Source organism: Salvelinus alpinus, chromosome 1, assembly GCF_045679555.1.
Source record: "Salvelinus alpinus chromosome 1, SLU_Salpinus.1, whole genome shotgun sequence".
Taxonomy (NCBI): Eukaryota; Metazoa; Chordata; class Actinopteri; order Salmoniformes; family Salmonidae; genus Salvelinus; species Salvelinus alpinus.
The window spans coordinates 45702029-45727345 of record NC_092086.1 but is presented as its reverse complement, the minus strand read 5'-3'; the positions used below and the strand labels follow the sequence as shown (position 1 = coordinate 45727345).

The window sequence follows — 25317 nt, the reverse complement described above, 5'->3', positions numbered from 1 at the left end:
GCATGGGTCAATAACTATGAATGTTATGAACGTAACCAGACAAAGGCCATTACCTTATCAGGATCAGCTAACAGACATATTCTCATTCCGCCATGGCCAAGACAAAGTATTCATAAAATAACAGGAAGCTGACACAACCTGATGTCACTGTGAATCCATCACCCCAGTCACCTTCTTTGAGTCTCGCTGGCAGTACAAGCAATACAGCTGTAAAGCATTCACTGTGAACAAAGAGAAATTGTGAAGGGAAACTCAACAATCATCCTAGGTTTACACAAAGGTCAAGTCACTCATTTGAAACATCCCCTATAGGTCCCCTGTAAGTGACTATGATCTGCTGTGCCTGGAAGCATAGATTTACAATGTATAATTGCACAAACACTTGTTAATGTAGCTAGTTTAGCCTAAATAGTTATTTTCTTTTGTGAGTTGCTGTAAGAAAAAACAATAATAATAAAGAAGTAGAATGAGAAAAATTGGAAATTATAATATATTTTCAATCATATAATTTACTTCACATAAATTAAATTCTCTATATAAGAGAGCACATTTTATAAGTACATTTTTGGATTGAATTTGTTCATCAGATGTGTGTGGTCCCTTTAAGAGGAGTCAAAAGAAAATGCTGCATTTATAACCAAGTGGGCAGCTGGTATTTACCACACTGGTAAAAAATCCAGTTTTACGAACCTCCAACTGATAATTACTAGTGGTAAACTCGTGCACCATCTCTGAGCTCCGATTTCTCACACATGCTGAACTCTGACGTCACATATTAAGGAAATTGTCTCAATAACAGCATTTTCGTCAGTAAAATACAACAACAAAACAGTATTTATAGAAAGCAATCTATTAATGTGTTTTTTTAACACTATAATTTGTTTGCGAGCATGATAGCTGTACTTTTTGTCGATGGTTGACATGAGCCAATCGGCGTTTCTCAACAAGTTCAAAGCACGTGAATGCACCCAACTCGTATTTACGACTTCACAACTGGTAATTACCATCTTCCCACTTAGTTATCAACGCAGCAGAAGTCCCAGCATCCCAAGCGGTACAGCTAGCAAGCCAAACCGGCTTTTGACAAATATTTCCTATAACAAATCATTTGTGGGTGCAAAACCAATTTCAGATTAATAGATAGGAAACGGACATTATTGATGTTGCATACTGAATAGGTCTGTATGTTCTGGCTAACATAAATGTGCCTCAACAACCCTACATCGTTGCAACAAAACAAAAATACTAACTTAGCTAGCTAATGCTTTTAGCCTTAGTATAGGCAACAACAAAAAACATGTATAGTTAACAAGCTAGGTCACAGATGAAAGCTTTAGTTATAAGTATCTCTGGCTAGGTAGCTATTTTTACTCGATTACAAGCTCGGGTACATCAAGCAATGTAGCATGTCAGAACGAAAGAGGACGCAAATATCCGTACCTGAGTCCGAGGACCAAGTAAAAAAGGGCGTGTCACTGAGACAGGTGAGGTCTACCGTCCATGACCATGAGAGGGATGATGTTAAACCAGGGACAGTGAAGAGTCAGTACTTCTCCAAGGAGGGGGACCCTCAAAGGCTTGGAGAAGAGTTCTTCAACCAGCCCTGTATAAGTTTGGCTAAAGCATTCCTGGGAAAGGTACGTTTCCTAGAATCAAACATCATTGTAACCCAAACCGCTGTTGAATAACCCTTGATCAGATATAGATTTTAACACAGTAGATAGGCCTAGGACTAGGGCAGCCCTCGTGATGGGAAGGGGGCTCTTTGTGGACTAATGTCTACCTCTGATATAGCTACAGATTGTTACACCAGATAATGTGATTTAACTTTTTTTGCTCCCTGAAGTAATCCAACAATGTGTACGCCGCCATCTTGTCTATTTCAAGTATTTTCTCATTGATCGGGACTGGTGGGTGTCCCCCCCCCAAGGTGCTCATGTCATGAAGTACAGACACCTGTCTCGATCAATGAGAGAAGACTTGAAATAGACAAGATGGTAGCGTACATATTGTTGGATTACTTCATGGAACAAAAATGAAAAACAAAAATGATTATCTGGTGTAACAATCTGTAGTCACCTCAAAGGATTATTGTTGCAACTAAGAGTTGGAAAGGTCATCTATTTTAATCCTCAACAGAAACACTGTGCTTGCATTCAAACGACCAGCAAATTTCAAAGCCAGGAAGTGCTTGGTATGCAGAGTTACTATTAATAATCATAGCCATGACTCCTTTGCACTTTGCTTCTTTTTAAGCCCTCCAGTGGCTGAATCCTGTGCATGTTTGTGTTTAATTAAGCTATGTATGGACCAGTTTACAGGAAGGCTGTAATAAAAAGTATGAAAGCCATTATCATGTGGCAAGGCTTCCGGGCTGGTTGTTAATTGTCAGAGAAGCTTGGTTCCCCCCGGTGTGATCATGCATTCCACCAGCCTTCCAGCACACACTGCCTCAGAACACTGTGTGGTTTGTGAACAGTCCTTTGCTCAATGCTGAAATAATTGCTCTCCTCAATGGTGACTTCTTTCAACGGCACTGAAAGAAACCCTCTGACTCTGAGTAGTTGGTGCTGACTGAGATCCAAACAACTGATGGGAGAGGACTTATCTTGTAGAGAAATATTTTTTTCCTTCTCACATTAACCTCATTTTATACTACTTTGTCCCCCCCCCAGCTCCATCTATACTAAATGCCTTCTCAATGGAGTCTCATGGCCTCTGTTGATTTTTGATTTGTATTTATTATGGATCCCCACTCTTCCTGGGGTCCAGCAAAATTAAGGCAGTTTATACAATTTTAAAACATTGCAATACATTCACAGATTTTACAACACGCTGTGCATACTCAGGCCCCTACTCCACCACTACCACATATCTACAGTAGAGGTCGACCGATTATGATTTTTCAATACCGATTATTGGAGGACAAAAAAAGCCGATACCGATTAATCGGCTGATTTATAAATAAATAAATAAAAATAATAATATATATATATCATACACACACACATTTTTGTAATAATGACAATTGCAACAATACTGAATGAACAATGAACACTTTTATTTTAACTTAATATAATACATAAATACGCACACAGCTCTGAAGTGACAATGATACTGAAGAGTCTGCTTAGGAGACAAATACTCTCAACTGTTTGAATAAAAATAGAGTTTAAGTTACCTGTGATGAATGTTGAAAACAAAAACTTTAATTTCTATATGCAGGAAATCCTATTTTAATAATGGGCATGGTAAGAATTGACAACCAAAGTGCAAGTCATAATTCCCATGACACCTTCTAGCAAAATCTGAAAAGCGGTTCCTTCATTTATTCCATAGGATATTTTTTAGATTCACTTAAAATAAGGTCTGTGTTTCGTGTAGGCTTACATCACCGTGCCAATTTTATAACTGTGTAGATATCCATAGGACAAGGTAACTCTGATCAATATTGGCTAAATATAAGCGAAGATAAAAAAATAAATGTAGAGTGGATTTATGAAAATATGTTGACAAACGTTACCTTATCCTAGTGAGATTTACACGGGTATCAAAACGTCGAGGCGGTTTAAGCCTGCACGAAACACAGACCTTATTTGAAGTAGATCAAGACATTCTCTATGGAAGACATGAACGGTAAAATAACGAAGGAACCCCTTTCAAATTCAGCCGCAAGTTATTACAGGAATTATAACGCGTCGACTATTTCTCTCTAAACCATATACCTTTGACTAATCCGAAAACTATCACCTCGAAAACAAAACGTTTATTCCGTTCCGTATTTTATCTAACGGGTGGCATCCATAAGTCTAAATATTCCTGTTACATTGCACAACCTTCAATGTTGTCATAATTACGTAAAATTCTGGCAAATTAGTTCGCAAAGAGCCAGGCGGCCCAAACTGTTGCATATACCCTGACTCTGCGTGCAATGAACGCAAGAGAAATGACACAATTTCACCTGGTTAAAATTGCCTGCTAACCTGGATTTATTTTAGCTAAATATGCAGGTTTAAAAATATATACTTGTGTATTGATTTTAAGAAAGGCATTGATGTTTATGGTTAAGTACACATTGGAGCAATGACAGTCATTGATTGATTGTTTTTTATAAGATAAGTTTAATGCTAGCTAGCAACTTACCTTAGCTACCTGCATTTGCTAACAGGCAGGCTCCTCGTGGAGTGCAATGTAATCAGGTGTTAGAGCATTGGACTAGTTAACTGTAAGGTTGCAAGATTGGATCCCCCGAGCTGACAAGGTTAAATATCTGTCGTTCTGCTTCCTAGGCCGTCATTGAAAATAAGAATGTGTTCTTAACTTACTTGCCTAGTTAAATAAAGATTTAATAAAGGTGTAAAAATAAAATTTAAAAAATCGGCAAATCGGCGCCCAAAAATACCGATTTCCGATTGTTATGAAAACTTGAAATCGGCCCCGATTAATCGGTCGACCTCTAATCTACAGTACTAAATCCATGTGTATGTATAGTGTGTGTGTATGCATGTGTCTGTGCCAATGTTTATGTTGCTTCACAGTCCCCGCTGTTCCATAAGGTTTTTTTTTATCTGTTTTTAAAATCAAATTTTACTGCTTGCGTCAGTTACTTGATGTGGAATAGAGTTCCATGTAGTCATGGCTCTATGTAGTACTGTGTGCCTCCCATAGTCTGTTCTGGACTTGGGGACTGTGAAGAGACCTTTTGTGGCATGTCTTGTGGGGTATACATGGGTGTCCGAGCACACATGTCCGAGCTGTGTGCCAGTAGTTTAGACAGACAGTTCGGTGCATTCAGCATGTCAATACCTCTCATAAATGAAAGTAGTGATGAAGTCGAGAGATTGACGTGCATATTATTAATATTAGCTCTCTGTGTACATCCAAGGGCCAGCCGTGCTGTCCTGTTCTGAGCCAATTGCAATTTTTTGTGGCACCTGACTACTCGACTGAACAGTAGTCAAGGTGCGACAAAACTAGGGCCTGTAGGACCTGCCTTATTGAGTGTTAAGGCAGAGCATCGCTTTATTATAGACAGACTTCTCCCCATCTTAGCTACTACTGCATCAATATGTTTTCACCATGACATTTTACAATCTAGTTTTACTCCAAGCAGTTTAGTCATCTCAACTTGCTCCATTTCTACATTATTTATTACAATATTTAGTTGAGGTTTAGGGTTTAGTGAGTGTTTTGTTCCAAATACAATGCTTTTAGTTTTAGAAATATTTAGGGCTAACTTATTCCTTGCCACCCACTCTGAAACTAACTGCAGCTCTTTGTTGAGTGTTGCAGTCATTTCAGTCGCTGTAGTAGCTGACGTGTATAGTGTTGAGTCATCCGCATACATAGACACTCTGGCTTTATTCAGTCAGTGGCATGTTGTTATTAAAAATTCCTGATTCTAACTGGATTATATTTGATAGGCTTCCATTAAGACAAGTAACTCTTTATCCACATTATAGCAGGGGGTGTAAAGCCATAACACATATGTTTTTCCAGCAGCAAACTATGATAGATAATGTCAAAAGCTGCACTAAAGTCTAACAAGACAGCCCACACAATCATTTTATCATCAATTTCTCTCAGACAATCATTAGTCATTTGTGTAAGTGCTGTGCTTGTTGAGTGTCCTTCCCTATAAGCATGCTGAAATTCTGTTGTCAATTTGTTTACTGTAAAATAGCATTCATTGTATCTGGTCAAATACAATTTTTTTGCAGAAGATTACTAAGGGTTGGTAACAGGCTGATTGGCTATAAAGGGGGCTTTACTATTCTTGGGTAGCGGAATGACTTTAGCTTCCCTCCAGGCCTGAGGGCACACGCTCTCTAGTGGGTTTAAATTGAAGATGTGGCAATATCATCTGCTATTATCCTCAGTAATTTTCCATCTAGATTGTCAGACCCTGGTGGCTTGTCATTGTTGATAGACAATCATTTTTTCACTTCTCGAGTTGATGAGTTGAATGATCTAGAAAAACATGGTGGGAAAAATGTGCGTTGTTTCTGTATTCCTGTATCAACATTGGAGTCCAGCTAGCGGTTGCATAGCCATTGGCACACACACCATCAGCAGGGCTTATTGTGACCCCACACATGTAGTCTAGTTCTCTTCAGAGACAACAATAGATCAAGTTCCTACTGAAGACTTACCCACTGAGGACACACATGAAAGAAAGTCTTTATTTAGGCCATCCCTTGTTTGTGCTGCAAGGTATTGGTGCGTCGGAGTGCGGATGGCACTGAGCTGAGAGGGAGGGTGGTGGAGACTGAGGCCTACCTGGGAGGAGAGGACAAGGCCTCTCACTCTGCTGGGGGAAAATGCACTGAGAGGAACACAGCGATGTTTATGAAACCTGGCACCATCTATGTATACCCCATCTACGGCATCTACCTCTGTATGAATGTTTCCAGTCAAGGTAAGACCATACAACAAAACAGTACAACAGCCAGGCTTACCCTGAAGGCAGTGGAACAAACCACCATTAATAAACCAAACTGCCATTAAAACCACATGCAGTAAAGTTCAGTGTGTTGGCCTTATCTGTAGGAAAATCACCTCATTAGAGACTAAGTAGTGTTGTATCTCCCAGGCTTGTATCTCCCATGTTACTTTCATTAGGCCATAGTTCTCTTTTTTTCAACTGTTTCTCATTATTGAAGACGTTATATTATATGTTGCACCACGTTATTATCCATTCATTCACACTGGAGAAAGGGCAAAGGAAGGAGACAGTATGGCTCCGCTCTATCATGCCCTGTGTTTGTTCTCTCTAGGGGAGGGTGCTGCCGTGCTTCTGCGCGCTCTGGAGCCTCTACATGGCCTGCCTCTAATGAGGCAGCTGCGGACAGCCAGGCGGAGGGACGGGGCCCGGCCCCTGAAGGACAAGGAGCTATGCAATGGTCCCTCAAAGCTGTGCCAGGCCCTGGACATACCACGCTGCTTCGACCGGAGAGACCTAGCCTCAGAGCCAGAGGTGTGGCTGGAGAGGGACCCCCAGATAGGACCGCAGGAGCCAGACCTCAAGGAGGTGGTCTCAGCAAGCCGGATCGGCATTGACTCTCATGGGGAATGGGCCACCAAACCCCTGCGCTTCTATCTGCGTGGTCACCACTGTGTGAGTGTAGTGGACAAACAGGCAGAGACAGAGAGTTGAAACTGGGAATATTTTTGGAATTGTATCAAACCATGATGAGTACATACTTAACGTTTTTTTCTTAACTATAACCAGGTTTTTACAGACATAATGCTAGAGCAAGTGAAAACATGTCAGCTATGAGCTATTTCAGTAATTTGGTCTAGCTATGGGGAAATCATTGCATAAGACCCCAAGCCAAAATGTTTGCTCCGAGGGGAATCCAGACTCAATAGATACACACATTGTTGCACAAACACAAATCCCACAGATATGGAATATGCCATATTTGTATGCTACAAATGATTAAACTACATTCCAAACATCTGTAAAATATTTGATCTAGCCTCCCCTCCCTGCTATCAAAGCAACTAGAATTTCCATTCCTGTCATTCTCAATCTTCCACCTGTTTTTTAATAAAAGTCCTTGCTTGAAAAGTTATTTTGGAATCATTGATGTCACAGATGTTTGGAACGTCGTGCTCCTCCTCTCAAAGCAGAAACAGCATGTCTGATGTTTGGAACATCGTGCTCCTCCTCTCAAAGCAGAAACAGCATGTCTGATGATTGGAACGTCGTGCTCCTCCTCTCAAAGCAGAAACAGCATGTCTGATGTTTGGAACGTCGTGCTCCTCCTCTCAAAGCAGAAACAGCATGTCTGATGATTGGAACGTCGTGCTCCTCCTCTCAAAGCAGAAACAGCATGTCTGATGTTTGGAACGTCGTGCTCCTCCTCTCAAAGCAGAAACAGCATGTCTGATGTTTGGCATCTTTTCATTCTTTCCCTCCCACTGAGACTCCTGGGGGAGGCAGCCTTACCTGCAGCCTGGAATGAGCATTGGGGTTGTTTTCCTACATTGTGTTTGTTGGAGATGATTTAGCACTTTTGGGAATCCCCCAACTGGAAAGGCTCAAGTGGAGTACAGTGTTTAAACTGCCCAATTTATAGGTATTAGTAAAGCTCTTCACACACTGTTATTCAATCATGTAGTATTGAAAACAAGGCATTGAACGTACAACATCTAAGAGACAAAGGGACAAATTAAATCATCTAAAAGCTATATACATTTACTCACATTCCCCCAAGCAGAGCAGACAGTTATGCTTTTTTAAATCAGTATTTTTTTTCCAGTGCATTGATAGATGAGTACAGTATATTAGTTACCTCAAATTGCAATATTATCCAGTTGGCTGAAAGCAGCAAGCACCATAATAAGGCCTTTGTATAGCAGCAGTCTGTATCATTCTGTCCGTCTGGTATTTCAGAAAGGGTCCTTCATCTCATGACAGACCTCTCTAATCCAGAGGAGACTGGAAGAGGGAGATGACAGACCTCTCTACTCTCTCTATTCCAGAGGAGACTGGAAGAGGGAGATGACAGACCTCTCTACTCCAGAGGAGACTGGAAGAGGGAGATGACAGACCTCTCTATTCCAGAGGAGACTGGAAGAGGGAGATGACAGGGTCCTCATGGTTGGTGACCACCAGAACACTTCTGAATTTGTCAAAGAGGGTCTTCAGCTGAGAGCGCCTCATGTTTTCATTATACATGATCTCCTCCAGGTGATGGTGCCCTCGGAAATAGTGTAGCAGCCTGGAAGGAACATCACACAACAGGCAGAGAAATGAGACTAAAGCAAATTCTCCACCAAATCATTAGCTGAGTAAATCTAGCATCAAGCAGCACTTGTTAGAGCCAGTAATCACATTAGTGCATCCTGCACACTATGCTGTCACACTATTGATTCACTGCTTAGGGATTTGGCATTTTCCTTCAAGCTTTTTCTCACTTCTGCAACTCAACAATTGTTACACAACCGAAAAATAACATTCTCTTTCCAATATATTCTTACATGAAGACAGGATGAGAAATATTTTTTCAAAGCCTTGAACAAAAATCCTTTAATTCTCCACAAGACCAAGCTGACAGATGTATGTTTGTTCTGAAGATATACGAGTCACAAGAGCCTCCAGCCCAGGTCCTTCAAAACGACCCAGCCCACCTGTCATACTGGCTGCTACACAATAGAGGGCGCCATTACGCCACTGTCCACAGCCACTGAAATACAGTAGCCAACTAGTAAAGGGCAGGGGACATACTGTACCTGGCAAACATGCGCAGGTCTTCAGGGCTCTGTGCAGCCGGGATGTTGAGGATGACCTGGCGCTCGTGCTCTGTCAGGCTGGCCAATAACGTCTCGGTCATCCTCCTGTTTAGTGGAGAGTCTCCACCAGGAAGCAGTTCTGCACTGGAGTTATCCATACTGGGACTGGTCAGGGTCATGTCATCACTGCTGGCTACAGAGAGAGAGTGAGGGGTGGAGAGAACGAGAGAGACAGACATTGATTGAGGAGGAGGAATGACAGACAGGGGTTGATGATTAGCTGACTAGAGGCACAATTGTAGCAGGTAACCCTATTGAACAGGTTAACCAGGTACGGTAGTACATAAAAACATCCTCTATCATAAAGATAGAGCGTACTTCATCAACACTTCATCCCCAGAGTGCAAGACAGCTGGTTGAAGGGGAAGTTCACATACTTGGGGATCCGAAGCTGAGTGCGCTGGGCGTGCTGAGGCTGCGGCCCCCCACCCGGGTCACCAGGGGGAGCTCCTCATCCCGCAGCAGACCTGGCTCCTCCTCACTGGGGGGCACCAGCAGACACACGTAGGTATGGAGCTGGATCAGCAAGCGCCGCTGGAGCATCCACACCACCATCTGGATCAGCTGGGCCTGGCCAGAGGAGGAGGGAGGCGGAGAGGAAAGGAGAAGGTACAAATTGGGTCAGAGACACCACTCAAAGAAAGAAACTGAACAAGTGGAACTGGAAGAAGTGTCACCCTGTAACTGGGCGCATCTGTTTCAGACAGGTTTCAACCTGGCCTAAAATAGAGCCAAGAAATAGCTGCGTGTTCTGGTCTTGTTCTCATGAAAAATAGATGTTGAGAAGGATGGAGTTGATGTGATGTCTTTTATAATTGATCATCTTCGCTTAGAGAGCTCGGCCAAACCAGGATGGGTCTGGGAGAGAGCCCAGATGTTCTTTCTGCTTCAGACATCAGCATTTCTGATTATATGCTGAGTAGCTTTCTGGAAGCTATCTTTTAGTCAAAACGAGCGTGTGTATTTCCTAATAGACCTACCTCCTGCACAGAAGCATCCAGTGGGTTCCTAAACTCAGACAGTGAGAGGGGAAGGGAGAACTTGGCCAGCATGGAAGGCAGGTCATAACCTGGGAACTGCTGGCGAAACGCCTCAGCCAATGGAGAGTACCTATGCAAGAAGAAGGAGATGGTGATTTCTTACTTCTTCATATTTATATTGTACCCGGTACAAATGTTCAAGCAGGAGAGAATCCTTTCAGTCTACAGTACAAAACACAGACGGACACAGTGGCCCAAAGAAAATCTAATTCAGTCAACAAAATAATATGACATCACATTTTGTTATAGATTCACCATCCAATCATTAGGTCATAATTCAACATTAGCACCCTGATGCTCATGATGACAGCTTATTATGTTGGTATAAAATGGATGTACAGATTACAGTGTCTGGTTCATTAGTTTAGCCACCTCTCAGTACACACCCTGTTAATGAGGCATGGCAGGAATGAGAGAAGGAGAGAAAGGGAGCACGAGGCTGTTCAAACACTCAAATACACACAGATACTCACAGGCTGATGTTGGCGTGTGGGGACAGCATGTAGACATTGTTCTCACACAGAGGGTATACTATGATGGCTTTTCCCCAGTACACCAGGTGAGCAGCAATCTGGAAGATCTGCACACACAACGAACAGAAACAAAAATGTAACTGTAAAAATGCATTATTGGGCATGGACAGAACATGTGTATTGAAATGAAACATTACTGAAGACAAAGCAGATTCCTAATTTACTCCACTAGATGGCAGTATGAGAACAGCAACATGACATCAACGCTATGGTGTGACATTGAGGACAGTTTGTAATGACTTGCTATTCTTTATATTGACAATTCTTTATATTGCAGCATGTTAGTGTTCAGCAACTTACAATTAAATATAGTCCCCTGTTGAAAAGTGGGCCGATGTCAACTAAACCTGGCTTCAAATACTATTTAGGGTATTTCAATTGCTTTCAAATACATTTGGAAGTATTTATATTTAATTTTGAAAGACAAGTAGTTGAATATTGGAACGTATTTGGAAATACACTTTGGAAAGTATTTAAAAATACTAAAATACACTGACTCAAATACACTCCTATGCATTTAACCCAGGCATTTGAAAATAGTATTTGAAATTAGTATTTGAAAATGCTTTCAAATAGTAGGCTATTTATATGAAATTATTTAAAATACATTTACATACTTCCAATAAGTATTTTATTTATTCAGCCACAATATTTGAAAATACTCAAATACACAGAAAATAAGTATTCAAATAATAAAATCAAATACCCATGTATTTGAACCCGAGGCTGGTGTCTCTGATACAAGGTGCTCCTACCAACCTGTAGCAGGTTCAGGTCTGCATCCTGTGCCAGCTGCTGCAGGTTCTTGACTGCAGAGCAGGTCTTAATGAGGCGCACCAGAGCAGGAGAGCAATCCAAAGGCAGCTGGGCCAGCAGAGCCTTCTCACTGTCCAGCAACAGCAGAGCATGATACGGCCTGGGAGACAACAACACATACATTTAACACAGAGCCCATGTTAATGACTAATTATCACTAGTTACATTCTATATAGTCCATGAAGTGTATGGAAATACACTTAGTGCCCCTTTATTGCTAGAAATGTACAAATTTTTCTCTCTTGGAAAATACTAAATAATATATATATAGCTATCATTATGGCTTATATTTAAGTTTCAATGCATGTTTTACTAAGGGAAAAATTGGAGTGAGATGAAGACGCTGTAACATTAGTCTGACTAAACATAAGCATGTGAAAGGCAGAAGAAGTAAATAAAGAATGCCATTAGGTGGCACTGTGGCCTACAGAAAATTATTGGTAAAGCTGCTCACCAGATGCAGTTAATAGTTCCACATAAAGAAGCAGGCCACAAGAGCTAACTGTTACCACAAAGAGTTCTCTCTCACAGCCTTTGTATATTATTACTGTAAAACTTTCCATAATACAGATCTGATCAACCAAATGTCCACATACAATGAAAGCCTACAAAGTTCTGCCGTCAGTTACAACTTGTAACCCACACGTCACAAACAGTGTTCAGTAGCTCACAAAAGGACAAACTCACACACATACACACCTTATGGCCTTGAGGCTACGCTCCAGAGCCTCTGGGGGTACGTGGTTGCCCCCTACCCGGTGGATCTTGTGAGGTAAACAGAAGCTCACCTCCAGCCAGTTGTTGATATGGAGCCTCACCACCCCTGTAGTACACAGGCTAGAAACACAACACAGACTCTATTATTACACCTGCACTGTAAGAACAAAGAAACTATCCACAAATACATGATTTTGTAGGGTGTTTTTACAAACCTGTCATATGCCTCCTTCAAGTCCCTGGCAAGCTTGCATTTAGGAAGGATTTGTCTGAACGGTGACTGAGGGCTGCCATCAGCTAAGAACGAAAACACCGAAAATCAAGTCACATATATTGACCTCTCCATGACATTGTAAATCCATGTCGCGTGAAGACTTTGACAAAGACACCTCTCATCCCCATCTTCTTTGGAACAATATGGAGAGGAAAATATCTGCATTGTTCTGTAAAATGCTATCAGAGTAAAGTGGTTACTTCATGGTATATGGTACTTAATGGCGGGTGCTTTTTGGTACTAGACTCAAGCACTGAGTGGTGTGTTTTGGGTATGTAGTATGTGACTCACTCTCGGTCATGTTGGTGACCTCGTCCTGCACGGCCAGCATCAGCTTGGCCTCTCTGGTGAGGTACTGGCAGCGGCGCTCCTCGTGCTGCAGGGCGATGGCGATGCGCCGGGACAGGTTGTGCATGCAGCTGATGACTGACGGGTCGGCGTTGGCCTGTAAGGGGCGCAGGGACAGAGAGACGGCATTATGAGACACTGGTGCAAAGCAACTGGAACACTGATCACACTTCAACACTTGGTTAAAGGGATACTTCGAGATTGTGACAATTAAGGCCCTTTATCTAATTCCCGATGGCATTATGAGACATTATCAATACCATTTTTATGTCTCTGCGTCCGGTATGAAGGAAGGAAAAGGTCGTTTCGTGAGCCAATGCTTACTAGCGTTAGGACTAGAAATGTATAGACTTCCAGTCATTGCGCTAACACTAGTTAGCAACTTCCTTCAAACTATACGCAGAGACATAAAAATGGTATCCACGAGTTCATCAGACTCTGGTGAGGTAGATAACGGGCCTTAATTGACAAATATCCCTTTAATTTTTTACACCTAAAATGTACTTTATTATTAGTTTGTAGATGATTATAAATCTGTAATAGTTATAACACATTGGTTGAAATTGTGAGCATCTACTAAATTATTACATTGTAATTGTAACAAATAGGAAATCTATGGTCCGGCAAGTCAGTAACCCAAGATATCGGTTTGTTTACATCACTAGATCTGAGTATTAGCAGCATTGCTGACTGCAAAACATTTTGACTTTAAAATATTGTAATCTCTAAGTAACTTCAAAACAGCAATATTAGCAACATAATCCATTTAGAGGTTCAATAATATATATATATTTTTTTTTTTTATAATTATTGACTGGTAAAATGGCCCTAGTTCCAAACGGCTAATTTAAAACATTTGCATACTATCCAAAAATAATATCAGATATTTTATCAATACATGCATGTCAAATTGTATTTTTGCAGTTAAATAATTTTGGGTGAACCGACATTGAGTGACATTACTGGGACTCAATTACAAAAAAATATGAATCAATAGTGTATTTAAACAAATTACTCATATTTCAAAATAAAAACCAAACAAGTCAAAAGGGCAGGACATAATTTTCTGCATTGTCATGTTAGGTGCAGAGCCATAGAAAATGCCAGTGAGTGACAGGCTGGGTGGGTTGCTGGGCAGATATGAGGTTAGAACATGACTGTGCACATTCCGCCCAGTCTCAGCTGTGCAGGGCTAGGCAGCCTCCAGTGAATCAGCAGTCTGCCAGGCTGAGTCATGCCCAGGGGAGGGTAGTGCCATGCCGGGTAGAGTGATTAAACAGAGCCCAATGCCCCCGCCCAGCTCTCACCCTTCTTTCCACCACAGATAGACCCCATGCTGGAATGTTATCACCCCAAGAGACCCATCCCTTTCTGAGAAAGCACTCTCCCTGACCTGGTCTCACCCACCCAAATTACCAGCTGATTTATTTAGAGAAAATGTATTTATCACCAATGAATGTGGTGTAAAATAAGCACACACATAAAAACATTTAGCTAATCCAAACCTGAGTATTAGCACTTATTCATCAAATTAAGAGGAATATTATTGACATGACAATAATTATATTTAAGAGGAAATAGAAAGCTATTTATGGAAAATAAAATAAAAATTACTTTCTTACCCTCAGAGCAAACACAACACTGAACAGGATCATGGTGGGCATCTCCCTCTTAGGTGAGGGGTCTGTCTTGGACACCTGGACAGAAAGAAATAAGATAATAAATATAATAGATGTTCTAAATCACTCTGACTATGATCAATGGCTTTGCACATCACTATTTAAATCATAATACTTGCTATTGTATGTATTGAAATGTATAAAACAACACAGTGAAAACATTCATGTTAGTCCTGTGACAAAGCTCTCTAGACAAGAATAAACAGCTGTAAATGTCTCCTTTTATTCATGCCTTTTATACTGGTATTTTCAACATCTTATTTACAAAAATACATAAATATATAATTGCACTTTTTAAAGCTTGGTTTATTACAGTAGGTATTCAATTAAGCTTTGAAATAACATTCTATGAGAGCCATAGCTCATGAATTGTTGGTATAATTTTTGAAAAGGGCCATTTTGTAAGGATTCTAACATACAGCTCATGCTCGGTTTTTAGGGGATCACACTGATGAGAAATTGCCATTTGGATACAATCAACAGCATACAATTCACATGGCTTAAATACATGTCTTTATGGAAAGCAAATGATTCACTGCATCAGTTGAGTAATTTGTTATCAGGTTCATCAGGACACTAATTTCAACCCTCCAATAGGCTACATGTAGTCCAGCGAATGGAATAGTACCTATCATCAACCTACTTAGGTTAGATACGTTTAAGTTACGTTACAAACATTTCAATATTTGTTTAGAATTTCACTCCAAATTATTTCTCCACTCCTCACCCCTTATATTCAACCATTCTATCTTACTTCAGTGAATTGTCAAATAATTATTGTGAAACACTGAGATGTAAGGCACTTCTTCCACTAGATGGAGCGAGGGACCTGAATTCACAGTCTCAGAGTGGAATTAGAAGGAGAATTGCTGTTTCAGATCGAGGGGAGAAGAACTGCCCCCTCTCATTGAAGCCACGAAGTTCAAAGCCGACCGCAGTACTGCACGAATTGTTTGCAGAAAATAGTGATTGGGAAAATGTAGTGATTGGGAAAATGTCAATCTTCGTGGTCAATCTTCGTGTAAATAAATGAAAATATTCTAAGACAAGCATGGTACCAATAATTGCTTCTATTACACCAGATGTATGTCCTTGAACTGATTATTTTAAAACCGAAAGGTTGCTGGTTCCAATCCCCGAACTAGGTAAAAAAATCTGTCAATGTGCCTTTGAGCAAGGCACTTAACCCTAGCTGCTCCTGTAAATCGCTCTGCAGAAGAGCATCTACTGAAAGACTAATGAAAGCCTGCAGTACCCCGGTAGGGCTTCAACTTGATATAATCATTGAGAGGGGGCAGCACTGAGCTAGCCTGCAACGTCACTTTCTGGAGTAGCTCAAACTGCGCATGTTATGTATCCATGAGACGCCATATTAACCGACTTCCTTGGCTTCAAATGTGCTATTGAGTCTTCACAAAAATCTGTCAATGTGCCTTTGAGCAAGGCACTTAACCCTAGCTGCTCCTGTAAATCGCTCTGCAGAAGAGCATCTACTGAAAGACTAATGAAAGCCTGCAGTACCCCGGTAGGGCTTCAACTTGATATAATCATTGAGAGGGGGCAGCACTGAGCTAGCCTGCAACGTCACTTTCTGGAGTAGCTCAAACTGCGCATGTTATGTATCCATGAGACGCCATATTAACCGACTTCCTTGGCTTCAAATGTGCTATTGAGTCTTCACAAAGGGATGAATTGTGTCACGTGACTGATGGCTTTGTCCATCCATTCATATATAGTCATTGTTCAGATCTCACGGTACTGCTGGACTGACTGACAGAGATTCTCCCTTGGTGAATGTGTATTTATGCTCAGGCCATCACAAATTCACAAAAAAGTATCTTACCTGAATGGTGTGAGGATGCTGGAGGAGGGTGGGGTGCCCAACGAAACGCACATTGTCTATCTTCAGCTCAAACTTCTTCCCACACATATCAGACTTGGTGGCCAAGATAGTGGCGAGGATGATGTCAGAGAACCTTATTGGAGAAAGAGAGGAGAAAAAGACCTAAGTAAACCAGCTGAGAGTAGAGCAGGAAGGGAGGAGAGCAACAAGATATCTGAGAAAGTGCCAATTATATCTAATTCGGTTTCATTGTCTTTGTTTTATTATTTAGTCCATCAACCTATAATGGTAGCCATAGTGTTTCTATGGATAGGAGGGTTAGGTTAATCACATGGATCAGCCTACAACCTGATTGATGGATCACAGTTTGAAAGGAGCTGGTATAAATAGTACTTGGAGAGGAGAGACGACAGTGAATAAGCCCCCTCTGGCAGAGAATGTGAGGGCTTTGTAAAAGGGAGGTGACAGACTCATGCTGGTTTACATAGCTCATGCTGCAGGCCGGCCCCATCATCAAATACAAATTATATAATCATTATTAGATGGTATTATTCCACCAGAAAACCCGAAAAGGGACAGATTCTAATCCAATCTTAATCATGGCTATGTTTTTGTTCTGAGAAATAAGTGAGGATATTATTATGGCTCTGCTTGGTTTAGCCATGTAGAAGAAGTCTATGTATCCAGAATTGATTTCCCAACAATCAAATATCATCAGATGAAGTGGATTCCGATGCTAAATTAACTGAAGAATCTACGTTGCTGGTTTTGGAGCAATCATTTAACAAGACTTAATTGAAATGCAGGATTTACCAAGATAGACCAGTGAATCATTTCATCTGTAATAATTCAACAGGAATTTCAGAGATTAAGGTTGGCGTAGGTATATATATGTACACACACAGGATATATATTTATATATATATATGCAAGACAAAACAGGAAGGAAGGAGTGGATAAAGACAAGGGTGTTCTAAACAAAGGAAAGGTGGTTTTAGAATGATTTGGTCTTACCCTGCTACCAACTGTTCATCAGTTAGTGGAGTTTGTTCTCTGAAATGGGAATAGGGCCATAAAAAGAAAAGAAACCGCAAACAAAAGAAAAAAATGCAGCAGACAATTGGACAGAATGCATAACAGACGGACATCACAAACAAAGCTAAACAAGGTTACCACTTGAGAGTGACTTTAATAAATATTTAAAAGAAAATTGATCTCATTTTTGTACCAAAGACTTGATTACGGAAAATGTTGTGACACTTCACGATGCATTGCTCTTGTTCTGGAGTACAAATGCTATAATTAACCCAGTAACAATGTTATGAACATGTTATTACAAAGTAATTTAGCATTTGCTTTGTAATTGCAGAGTAGTCAACATTAGTTTTTTTTGTTAGTGGACTCAACTCCATTAAAATGCAACAACAAAGCAATAACTAAGTAACAACAAGTTACTAGAGTAATTACCATGTTAATATCATAGATGGGTTGAAATAGGTAAAGAGTAAGCCTAACTTGATGTAAATAGGCCTGTAGCTTTTATTGAGTAACTATCAATTGTAGGCATGTGAAAAAAAATTAAATGCTGTATCTTGTGGCCACTATTTTGCATGCCAGCCATTTCTTATTATCTGAATGTCACTTGAAAATATAAATGCAAACATTTTAAAAGCCCACATGTTAAACAAAAGGCACTTATGTAACAAGGTTAAAAAGCTCATGTAATTCTCAATTTATTTGACATACATATAGAGTGACTTTCATAATCACATATTCCAAATAACAGATAAGGGGTGTATTGCCATGAACCCATGCTGTAATATCACAGACAAATTTGCAAGAGGGCACAAATACAACTCTAGCCGTCTTGGGTGAACGCGAGCCAATAGGACCCTAGCCAACACACATGCCGCAATTGTTTTAATCAAATGTTGACTAATTTTGTTCTGATATGAACATATCCTAAACTTGACTGGTTAACAAAACGTATGATGAATATGCTGAAGCCTGTCACACTGGTGCAGTGTCACACAGTCCCCTACCCCATTCATAAATGCTAACTACTTTAGCACATATTGATGACAGTATATTCCGACTAGGGCAGTTTTGTTGAGAGCCCCAACACTTGCTCTAAACATTAACAAGCATTGCCTGAGGTACTATATTGGAAACATAAGGAATGTATCTTTCATATCAGTGAGAAATACTTTTTTATGTTTTATTAAAGTTACTACACACCTTTATAGGGTTAGTGTTCCCACATGGCCATATCTCCATGTTACAGAGCTTGTTGATGGAAGACATTGGCCGCCACCTGTGACAATTGTCTATCTAGCGTGCTCCGAACACCTGTGTGTAAGCTAACTGAGGAGGAAGTGTAGTTCATAAACTGGGCGCACACAAAGTGTATGGATCTGTGTAAAAATACTAAAGTAAGTGTAATGTAACGACCCTGGGTTTATAAGCGCGGAAATCGACTCTGCTGCACGAGCATGCTTTTGCGGCACAGTCGATAGCGCGCCGGACCTCGGGCTAGAAGGTCGAGGGTTCGAGACCTGCTCCCTGCTGTTTCATTACACTGGTGTCAGAAGTGATCGGACCTTGCATCCATGACAGTGCGTGTGCTTGGCCGGTGAGCGCGTTCCTGTAAGACGTAGAGTCGCAAGCTAGCGCGAGGACGCGCTCTTTGAAAGGAGGGAGTAGTGTAACGACCCTGGGTTTATAAGCGCGGAAATCGACTCTGCCGCACGAGCATGCTTTTGCGGCACAGTCGATAGCGCGCCGGACCTCGGGCTAGGGGGTCGAGGGTTCGAGACCTGCTCCCTGCTGTTTCATTACAGTATCTTTTTTATTTGAACGATTATTTCTCGCTGACATGAAAGATAGGGGGCATATCAGCATACGTTTCGAAAACCGCTTCGAAAGCGATGATTATTGACATTTTTAAACCTTAAAACACAGCATCGGAATTGTAGTTTACACCAAGCCAAATGCGGGCGAATGTAATGGCTGAAAATCCTACATAATGAGAAGGGTTTTCGAAAGCTAACAGTCCCCATTCAAAGGGATGTTGTTTATTTCGTGATATAGGCCTAAACATGGAAACAATATGTAGGTGACATAATATGATGACCAATACCTTGAATCTCCATCTGGGTCTTCAAGAACATCTCCTGTAGTGTTCAATGCATATGGACTTCGCTGTTTTGCTATTGGGCAAAGACATCAGATTAGAAAATTGTTTACCAAATCTTACATATCACATCACATAGCAAGCTAACGTCACACACACAGTAAGGACTACTTACTCGTGAATGATGATGTGCAATCTGCAACCCGTTGAAATGGGTACCTAAAGAGCAATTTGTTCCCTCGGCTACCCGAAGTAACCAAAATTACACTGATAGGGCTTGTCTTTTCACCACATTTGAAGAACCTATTTTCAGACTGTTTATACATAGATTTTCGCTCGCCTTGTAAATCAAATGAAGATGAATGAACGTACATATTTCAACGTCGAGTTAACAAATTGTTTGTCAATTAATATTTAACATTACTGTAGCTAGTCACATGGTTATAAGAAACCTAGCTACCAGTTGCCAGACTTTCCAACAATTATCAAATATAGCTAGCTCCGAGCTAACTAGCTTATGCTAGCTAAGAAATGTTGAGGGTTAATGTTAGCTATCGCAGCACCATTAGTTACATTAATTAACTACTTAACAACACTAGGTAATATACTGGTGACAATATATTTGAATACTTATATAATTCCGTTATCTGCTAGATGTGTTGTTGTTTCTCTACTCCAGCTCAACGCTGCCTGCCAATGTTTTGTGTTACACTGATATGTGATGTAGACCGTATAAATAGTTCCGCTAGTGGGGTGGGAGATTATAGTGACTATGTCTGATTAGCGGTCGATTCTAAAACAAATACCCTGTTGTAAAACTCGCATTTTACCAGTTAACATCATCACTGTTATTTTTCATATTCAATAGCAATGCGACTGTACTGTAGCCTCGCGAGCCAGCATGATCACGTGAGGCTAATACAACTGGAACGCATAGAGCAGGTGTACGTTATCTCCTCGACAACCAAATAAAACATCAAATCAAATCAAATTTCATTGGTCACATACACATATTTAGCAGATGTTATTGCGGGTGCAGCGAAATGTTTGTTTTCCTAGCTCCAACAGTCCATTGGTATCTAACAATTCACGACAATACACAAATCTAAAAAATAATGGAATGGAATTAAGAAATATATAAATATTAGGATGAGCAATGTTGATCAATTGACTAAAATACAGTAGAATAAAATACAGTATATACATATGAGATGAGTAAAGCAATATGTAAACATTATTAAAGTGACTAGTGTCCCAATATTAAAGTGGCCAGTGATTCCATGTCTATGTATATAGGGTAGAAGCCTCTAAGGTGCAGGGTTTAGTAACCGGGTGGTAGCCAGCTAGTGATGGCTATTTAACAGTCTGATAGTCTTGAGATAGAAGCTGTTTTTCAGTCTCTCGGTCCCAGCTTTGATGCACCTGTACTGACCTCGCCTTCTTTTTTTTCTTTTTTTTCTTTCTTTCTTTTATAAATTTTATCCCCTTTTCTCCCCAATTTTCGTGGTATCCAATCGCTAGTAATTACTATCTTGTCTCATCGCTACAACTCCTGTACGGGCTCGGGAGAGACGAAGGTCGAAAGCCACACGTCCTCCGAAGCACAACCCAACCAAGCCGCACTGCTTCTTAACACAGCGCGCCTCCAACCCGGAAGCCAGTCGCACCAATGTGTCGGAGGAAACACCGTGCACCTGGCCCCCTTGGTTAGCGCGCACTGCACCCGGCCCGCCACAGGAGTCGCTGGAGCGCGATGAGACAAGGATATCCCTACCGGCCAAACCCTCCCTAACCCGGACGACGCTAGCCCAATTGTGCGTCGCCCCACGGACCTCCCGGTCGTGGCCGGCTGCGACAGAGCCTGGGCGCGAACCCAGAGACTCTGGTGGCGCAGCTAGCACTGCGATGCAGTGATACTGACCTCGCCTTCTGGGTGATAGCGGGGTGAACAGGCCGTGGCTCAGGTGGTTGATGTCCTTGATGATATTTTTGGCCTTCCTATGACATCGGGTGCAGTAGGTGTCCTGGAGGGCAGGCAGTGTGCCTCCAGTGATGCGTTGGGCAGACCGCATCACCCTCTGGAGAGCCCTGCGGTTGCGGGCGGTGCAGTTGCCATACCAGGCGGTGATACAGCTCGACAGTTTGCTCTCAATTGTGCATCTGCAAAATCTTCTGAGGGTATTAGGAGCCAAGCCACATTTCTTCAGCCTGTTGAGGTTGAAGAGGTGCTGTTGTGCCTTCTTCACCAAACTGTCTGTGTGGGAGGACCATTTCAGCTTGTCAGTGATGTGTACGCAGAGGAACTTGAAGCTTTCCACCTTCTCCACTGTGGTCCCATCAATGTGGACCGGGGCGTGCTTCCTCTGCTGTTTCCTGAAGTCCACAGTCAGTTCCTTCGTTTCGTTGAGGTTATTTTCCTGGCACCACGCTGCCAGGGCCCTCATCTCCTCCCTTAATTATTGTTGGTAATCTGTTGTCGTCTGCAAACTTGATGATTGAGTTGGAGGCATGCGTGGCCACGCAGTCATGAGTGAACAGGGAGTACAGGAGGGGTCTGAGCACGCACCCTTGTGGTGCCCCTGTGTTGAGGATCAGCAAAGTGGAGGTGTTGTTTCCTAACTTCACCCCCTGGAGGCGGCCCATCAGGAAGTCCAGCACCCAGTTGCACAGGGCGGAGTTCAGACCCAGGGCCCTGAGCTTAATGATGAGCTTGGAGCGTACTATGGTGTTGAGCTATTGTCAATTAACAGCATTCTGACATAGGCAATCCTCTTGTCCAGATGGGATAGGGCAGTGGCAGTGTGCAGTGTGATGGCTATTTCATCGTCTGTGGATCTATTGGGCCGGTAAGCAAATTGAAGTGGGTCTAGGGTGTCAGGTAAGGTAGAGGTCATATGATCCTCATCTAATCTCTCAAAGCACTTCATGTGAGTGCTAAGAGGCGATAGTCATTTAGTTCAGTTACCTTTGCTTTCTTGGGTACAGAAACAATGGTGGACATCTTGAAGCAATTGGGGACAGCAGACTGGGATAGGGAGAGATTGAATATGTCCGTAAACATTCAATCCAGCTGGTCTGCGCATGCTCTGAGGACGTGTCTAGGGATGCCGTCTGGGCCGGCAGCCTTGCGAGGGTTAACATGCTTAAATGTCTTACTCACGTCGGCCACGGAGAAGGAGAGCCCACAGTCCTTGGTAGCGGGCTGCGTCGGTGGCACTGTGTTATCCTCAAAGCGGACAAAGAAGGTGTTTAGCTTGTCCAGAAGCAGGACGTCGGTGTCCGCGACATGGCTGGTTTTCCCTTTGTAGTGCATGATTGTCTGTAGACCCTGCCATATACAGTATGTCTCGTGTCTGAGCCGTTGAATTACGACTCCACTTTGTCTCTATACTGATGTTTTGACTGTTTAATTGCCTTATGGAGGGAATAACTACACTTTTTGTATGCGGCCATATTCCCAGTCACCTTGCCATGGTTAAATGGGATGGTTCGCGCTTTCAGTTTAGCACGAATGCTGCCATCAATCCATGGTTTCTGGTTCGGGCAGGTTTTAATAGTCACAGTGGGTACAACATCTCCTATACACTTCCTGATAAACTCAGTCACCGTATCAGTGTATTCGTCTATGTTGTTCTTGGAGGCTAATCGGAACATATCCCAGTCCGTGTAATCAAAACAATCTTGAAGCGTGGATTCCGATTTGTCAGACCAGCGTTGAATAGTCCTGAGCACGGGTACTTCCTGTTTGAGTTTCTGCCTATAAAAAGGGAGGCGCAAAATGGAGTCGTGATCAGATTTGCCAAAGCGAGGGCGGGGGAGGGCCTTGTAGACATCCCGGACGTTGGAGTAGCAGTGGTCGAGTGTTTTAGCAGCGCGAGTACTACAGTCAATATGTTGATAGAACTTCGGTAACGTTTTTCTCAAATTTGCTTTGTTAAAATCCCCAGCTACAATAAATGCGGCCTCAGGATATGTGGTTTCCAGTTTGCATAAAGTCCAGTGGAGTTCTTTGAGGGCCATCGTGGTATTGGCTTGAGGGGGAATATACACGGCTGTGACTATAACCGAAGAGAATTCTCTTGGGAGGTAATACGCTCGGCATTTGATTGTGAGTTATTCTAGGTCGGTTGAACTAAAGGACTTGAGTTCCTGTATGTTATCACAATCATACCATGAGTAGTTAATCATGAAACATACACCCCCGCCCTTCTTCCCAGAGAGATATTTATTCCATTTCAAATTTCCACTCACGCAGCACTCCAGACCCTAGAACTGAGCATTTTTTTGTTCATTTTTTATTTGACCTTTATTTAACTATTCAAGTCAGTTAAGAGCAAATTCTTATTTACAATGATGGCCTAAGAGCAGTGCTTTGTTCAGGGGCAGAATGACAGATTTTTACTTTGTCAGCTCGGGGATTCAATCTAGCAACCTTTCAGTTACTGTCACTACGCTCTAACCACTAGGCTACCTGCCGCCCAGCATGAGTAAAACCCTTTGCTTGATACTGTTATTCATAATAAAAGTCGACATTAGAATCCAGTTTACTTTTAACCACCTCTGAGCGGATTTATCTAAAAAGCTCTAATGCGCCTAAAGTTGTTTTCCATTGCTTTGTTGCCGTTATATCAGTTCTAGCATGTCTCAATAATGACCAATCTACACTGAACAAAAATAGAAATGCAACATGTAAAGTGTTGGTCATGAGCTGAATGTTTCATGAGCTGAAATAAAAAATCTCAGAAATGTTCCATTCGCACAAAAATTTAATTTCTCTCAAATGTTGTGCACAAATTTGTTTTGTGCACAACCCAACCAAGCAGTGCGGCTTGGTTGGGTTGTGCTTCGGAGGACGCATGGCTTTCGACCTTCGTCTCTCCCGAGCCCGTACGGGAGTTGTAGCGATGAGACAAGATAGTAATTACTAGCGATTGGATACCACGAAAATTGGGGAGAAAATGGGAGAAAATTTTAACGAAAAAAAAAAAGATAAAAAAAGAAATGCATCTGCGTATTTATTTGATGTTTTAACTGGTTGGCAGTACGCCTCAACAATTAGGTAGCCTAGCTAACGTTAGGGGGGAGTAAAGCAGTTTTCAATTGCCTTTGTACTTTGTTTTAGGTATGTGCAGAGTACCATCGCATCACAAACCAGCAACTCCGGGATTCGTTTTATTCCATGTTGATCAACACACAGAACACTTGCTCGCCCTATCCAGAGAAGCAGGGAAAGACTGGAAGAAATGGACAGAAGATAGCTGCCATTCGGGAATATGTACAGCCAGGTATACAAATTAAATCAGTAAGCAAAATGTAAAGCAAATGATTGGATTGAAATGTTACATTTTAAGATCAGTGATGCCCTTACACAGATATATAGTTTGTTTGTAATGTTTCTCTGGAGCAACCACACGATGTGAACACAGATCGAACTGTTGTCCTCAGATGTCTTCCAGCAATACTCCAAGAGGATGACTCTGGAGTGTTCACAACTTGCACGGTGTGTTGTGTTTGTGTGTGAGGTTCAAATATTATTTGACCCAAAATAAAGGAGGGGAGAAACTACTTGTGTGTCTTCATAAGAGTTTATTGTGACATGATAATCACATTTGCATGATCTTTCTCAGGAGGGAA

General features: G+C 41.7%; 2 protein-coding genes across 4 annotated transcripts; one reads left to right on the top strand and one right to left on the bottom strand.

The window, feature by feature from the left end:
• Window positions 1-1027: 1027 nt before the first annotated feature.
• On the top strand, window positions 1028-7573 carry LOC139577754 (DNA-3-methyladenine glycosylase-like). 2 transcript variants are annotated; one of them, XM_071404931.1, is made up of 3 exons: window positions 1028-1637; window positions 6214-6418; window positions 6777-7573. In XM_071404931.1, the coding sequence occupies exons 1-3, from the start codon at window positions 1407-1409 to the stop codon at window positions 7154-7156; spliced, it is 816 nt and encodes a 271-aa protein (XP_071261032.1). In that variant the 5' UTR covers window positions 1028-1406; the 3' UTR covers window positions 7157-7573. The 2 variants fall into 2 exon arrangements, with proteins under 2 accessions (XP_071261032.1, XP_071261033.1); XM_071404932.1 differs by having other exon boundaries at window positions 1263-1484.
• On the bottom strand, window positions 7153-20406 carry LOC139577732 (GATOR1 complex protein NPRL3-like). Of its 2 annotated transcripts, XM_071404928.1 has the most exons (14): window positions 19859-20391; window positions 19690-19759; window positions 17565-17603; window positions 16551-16683; window positions 14651-14725; window positions 12972-13125; window positions 12622-12703; window positions 12389-12526; window positions 11633-11789; window positions 10814-10920; window positions 10281-10410; window positions 9678-9870; window positions 9241-9433; window positions 7153-8729 (listed from the first exon to the last, which is right to left on the bottom strand). In XM_071404928.1, the coding sequence occupies exons 1-14, from the start codon at window positions 20055-20057 to the stop codon at window positions 8564-8566; spliced, it is 1836 nt and encodes a 611-aa protein (XP_071261029.1). In that variant the 5' UTR covers window positions 20058-20391; the 3' UTR covers window positions 7153-8563. The 2 variants fall into 2 exon arrangements, with proteins under 2 accessions (XP_071261029.1, XP_071261031.1); XM_071404930.1 differs by lacking the exon at window positions 17565-17603 and having other exon boundaries at window positions 19859-20406.
• Window positions 20407-25317: the final 4911 nt, after the last annotated feature.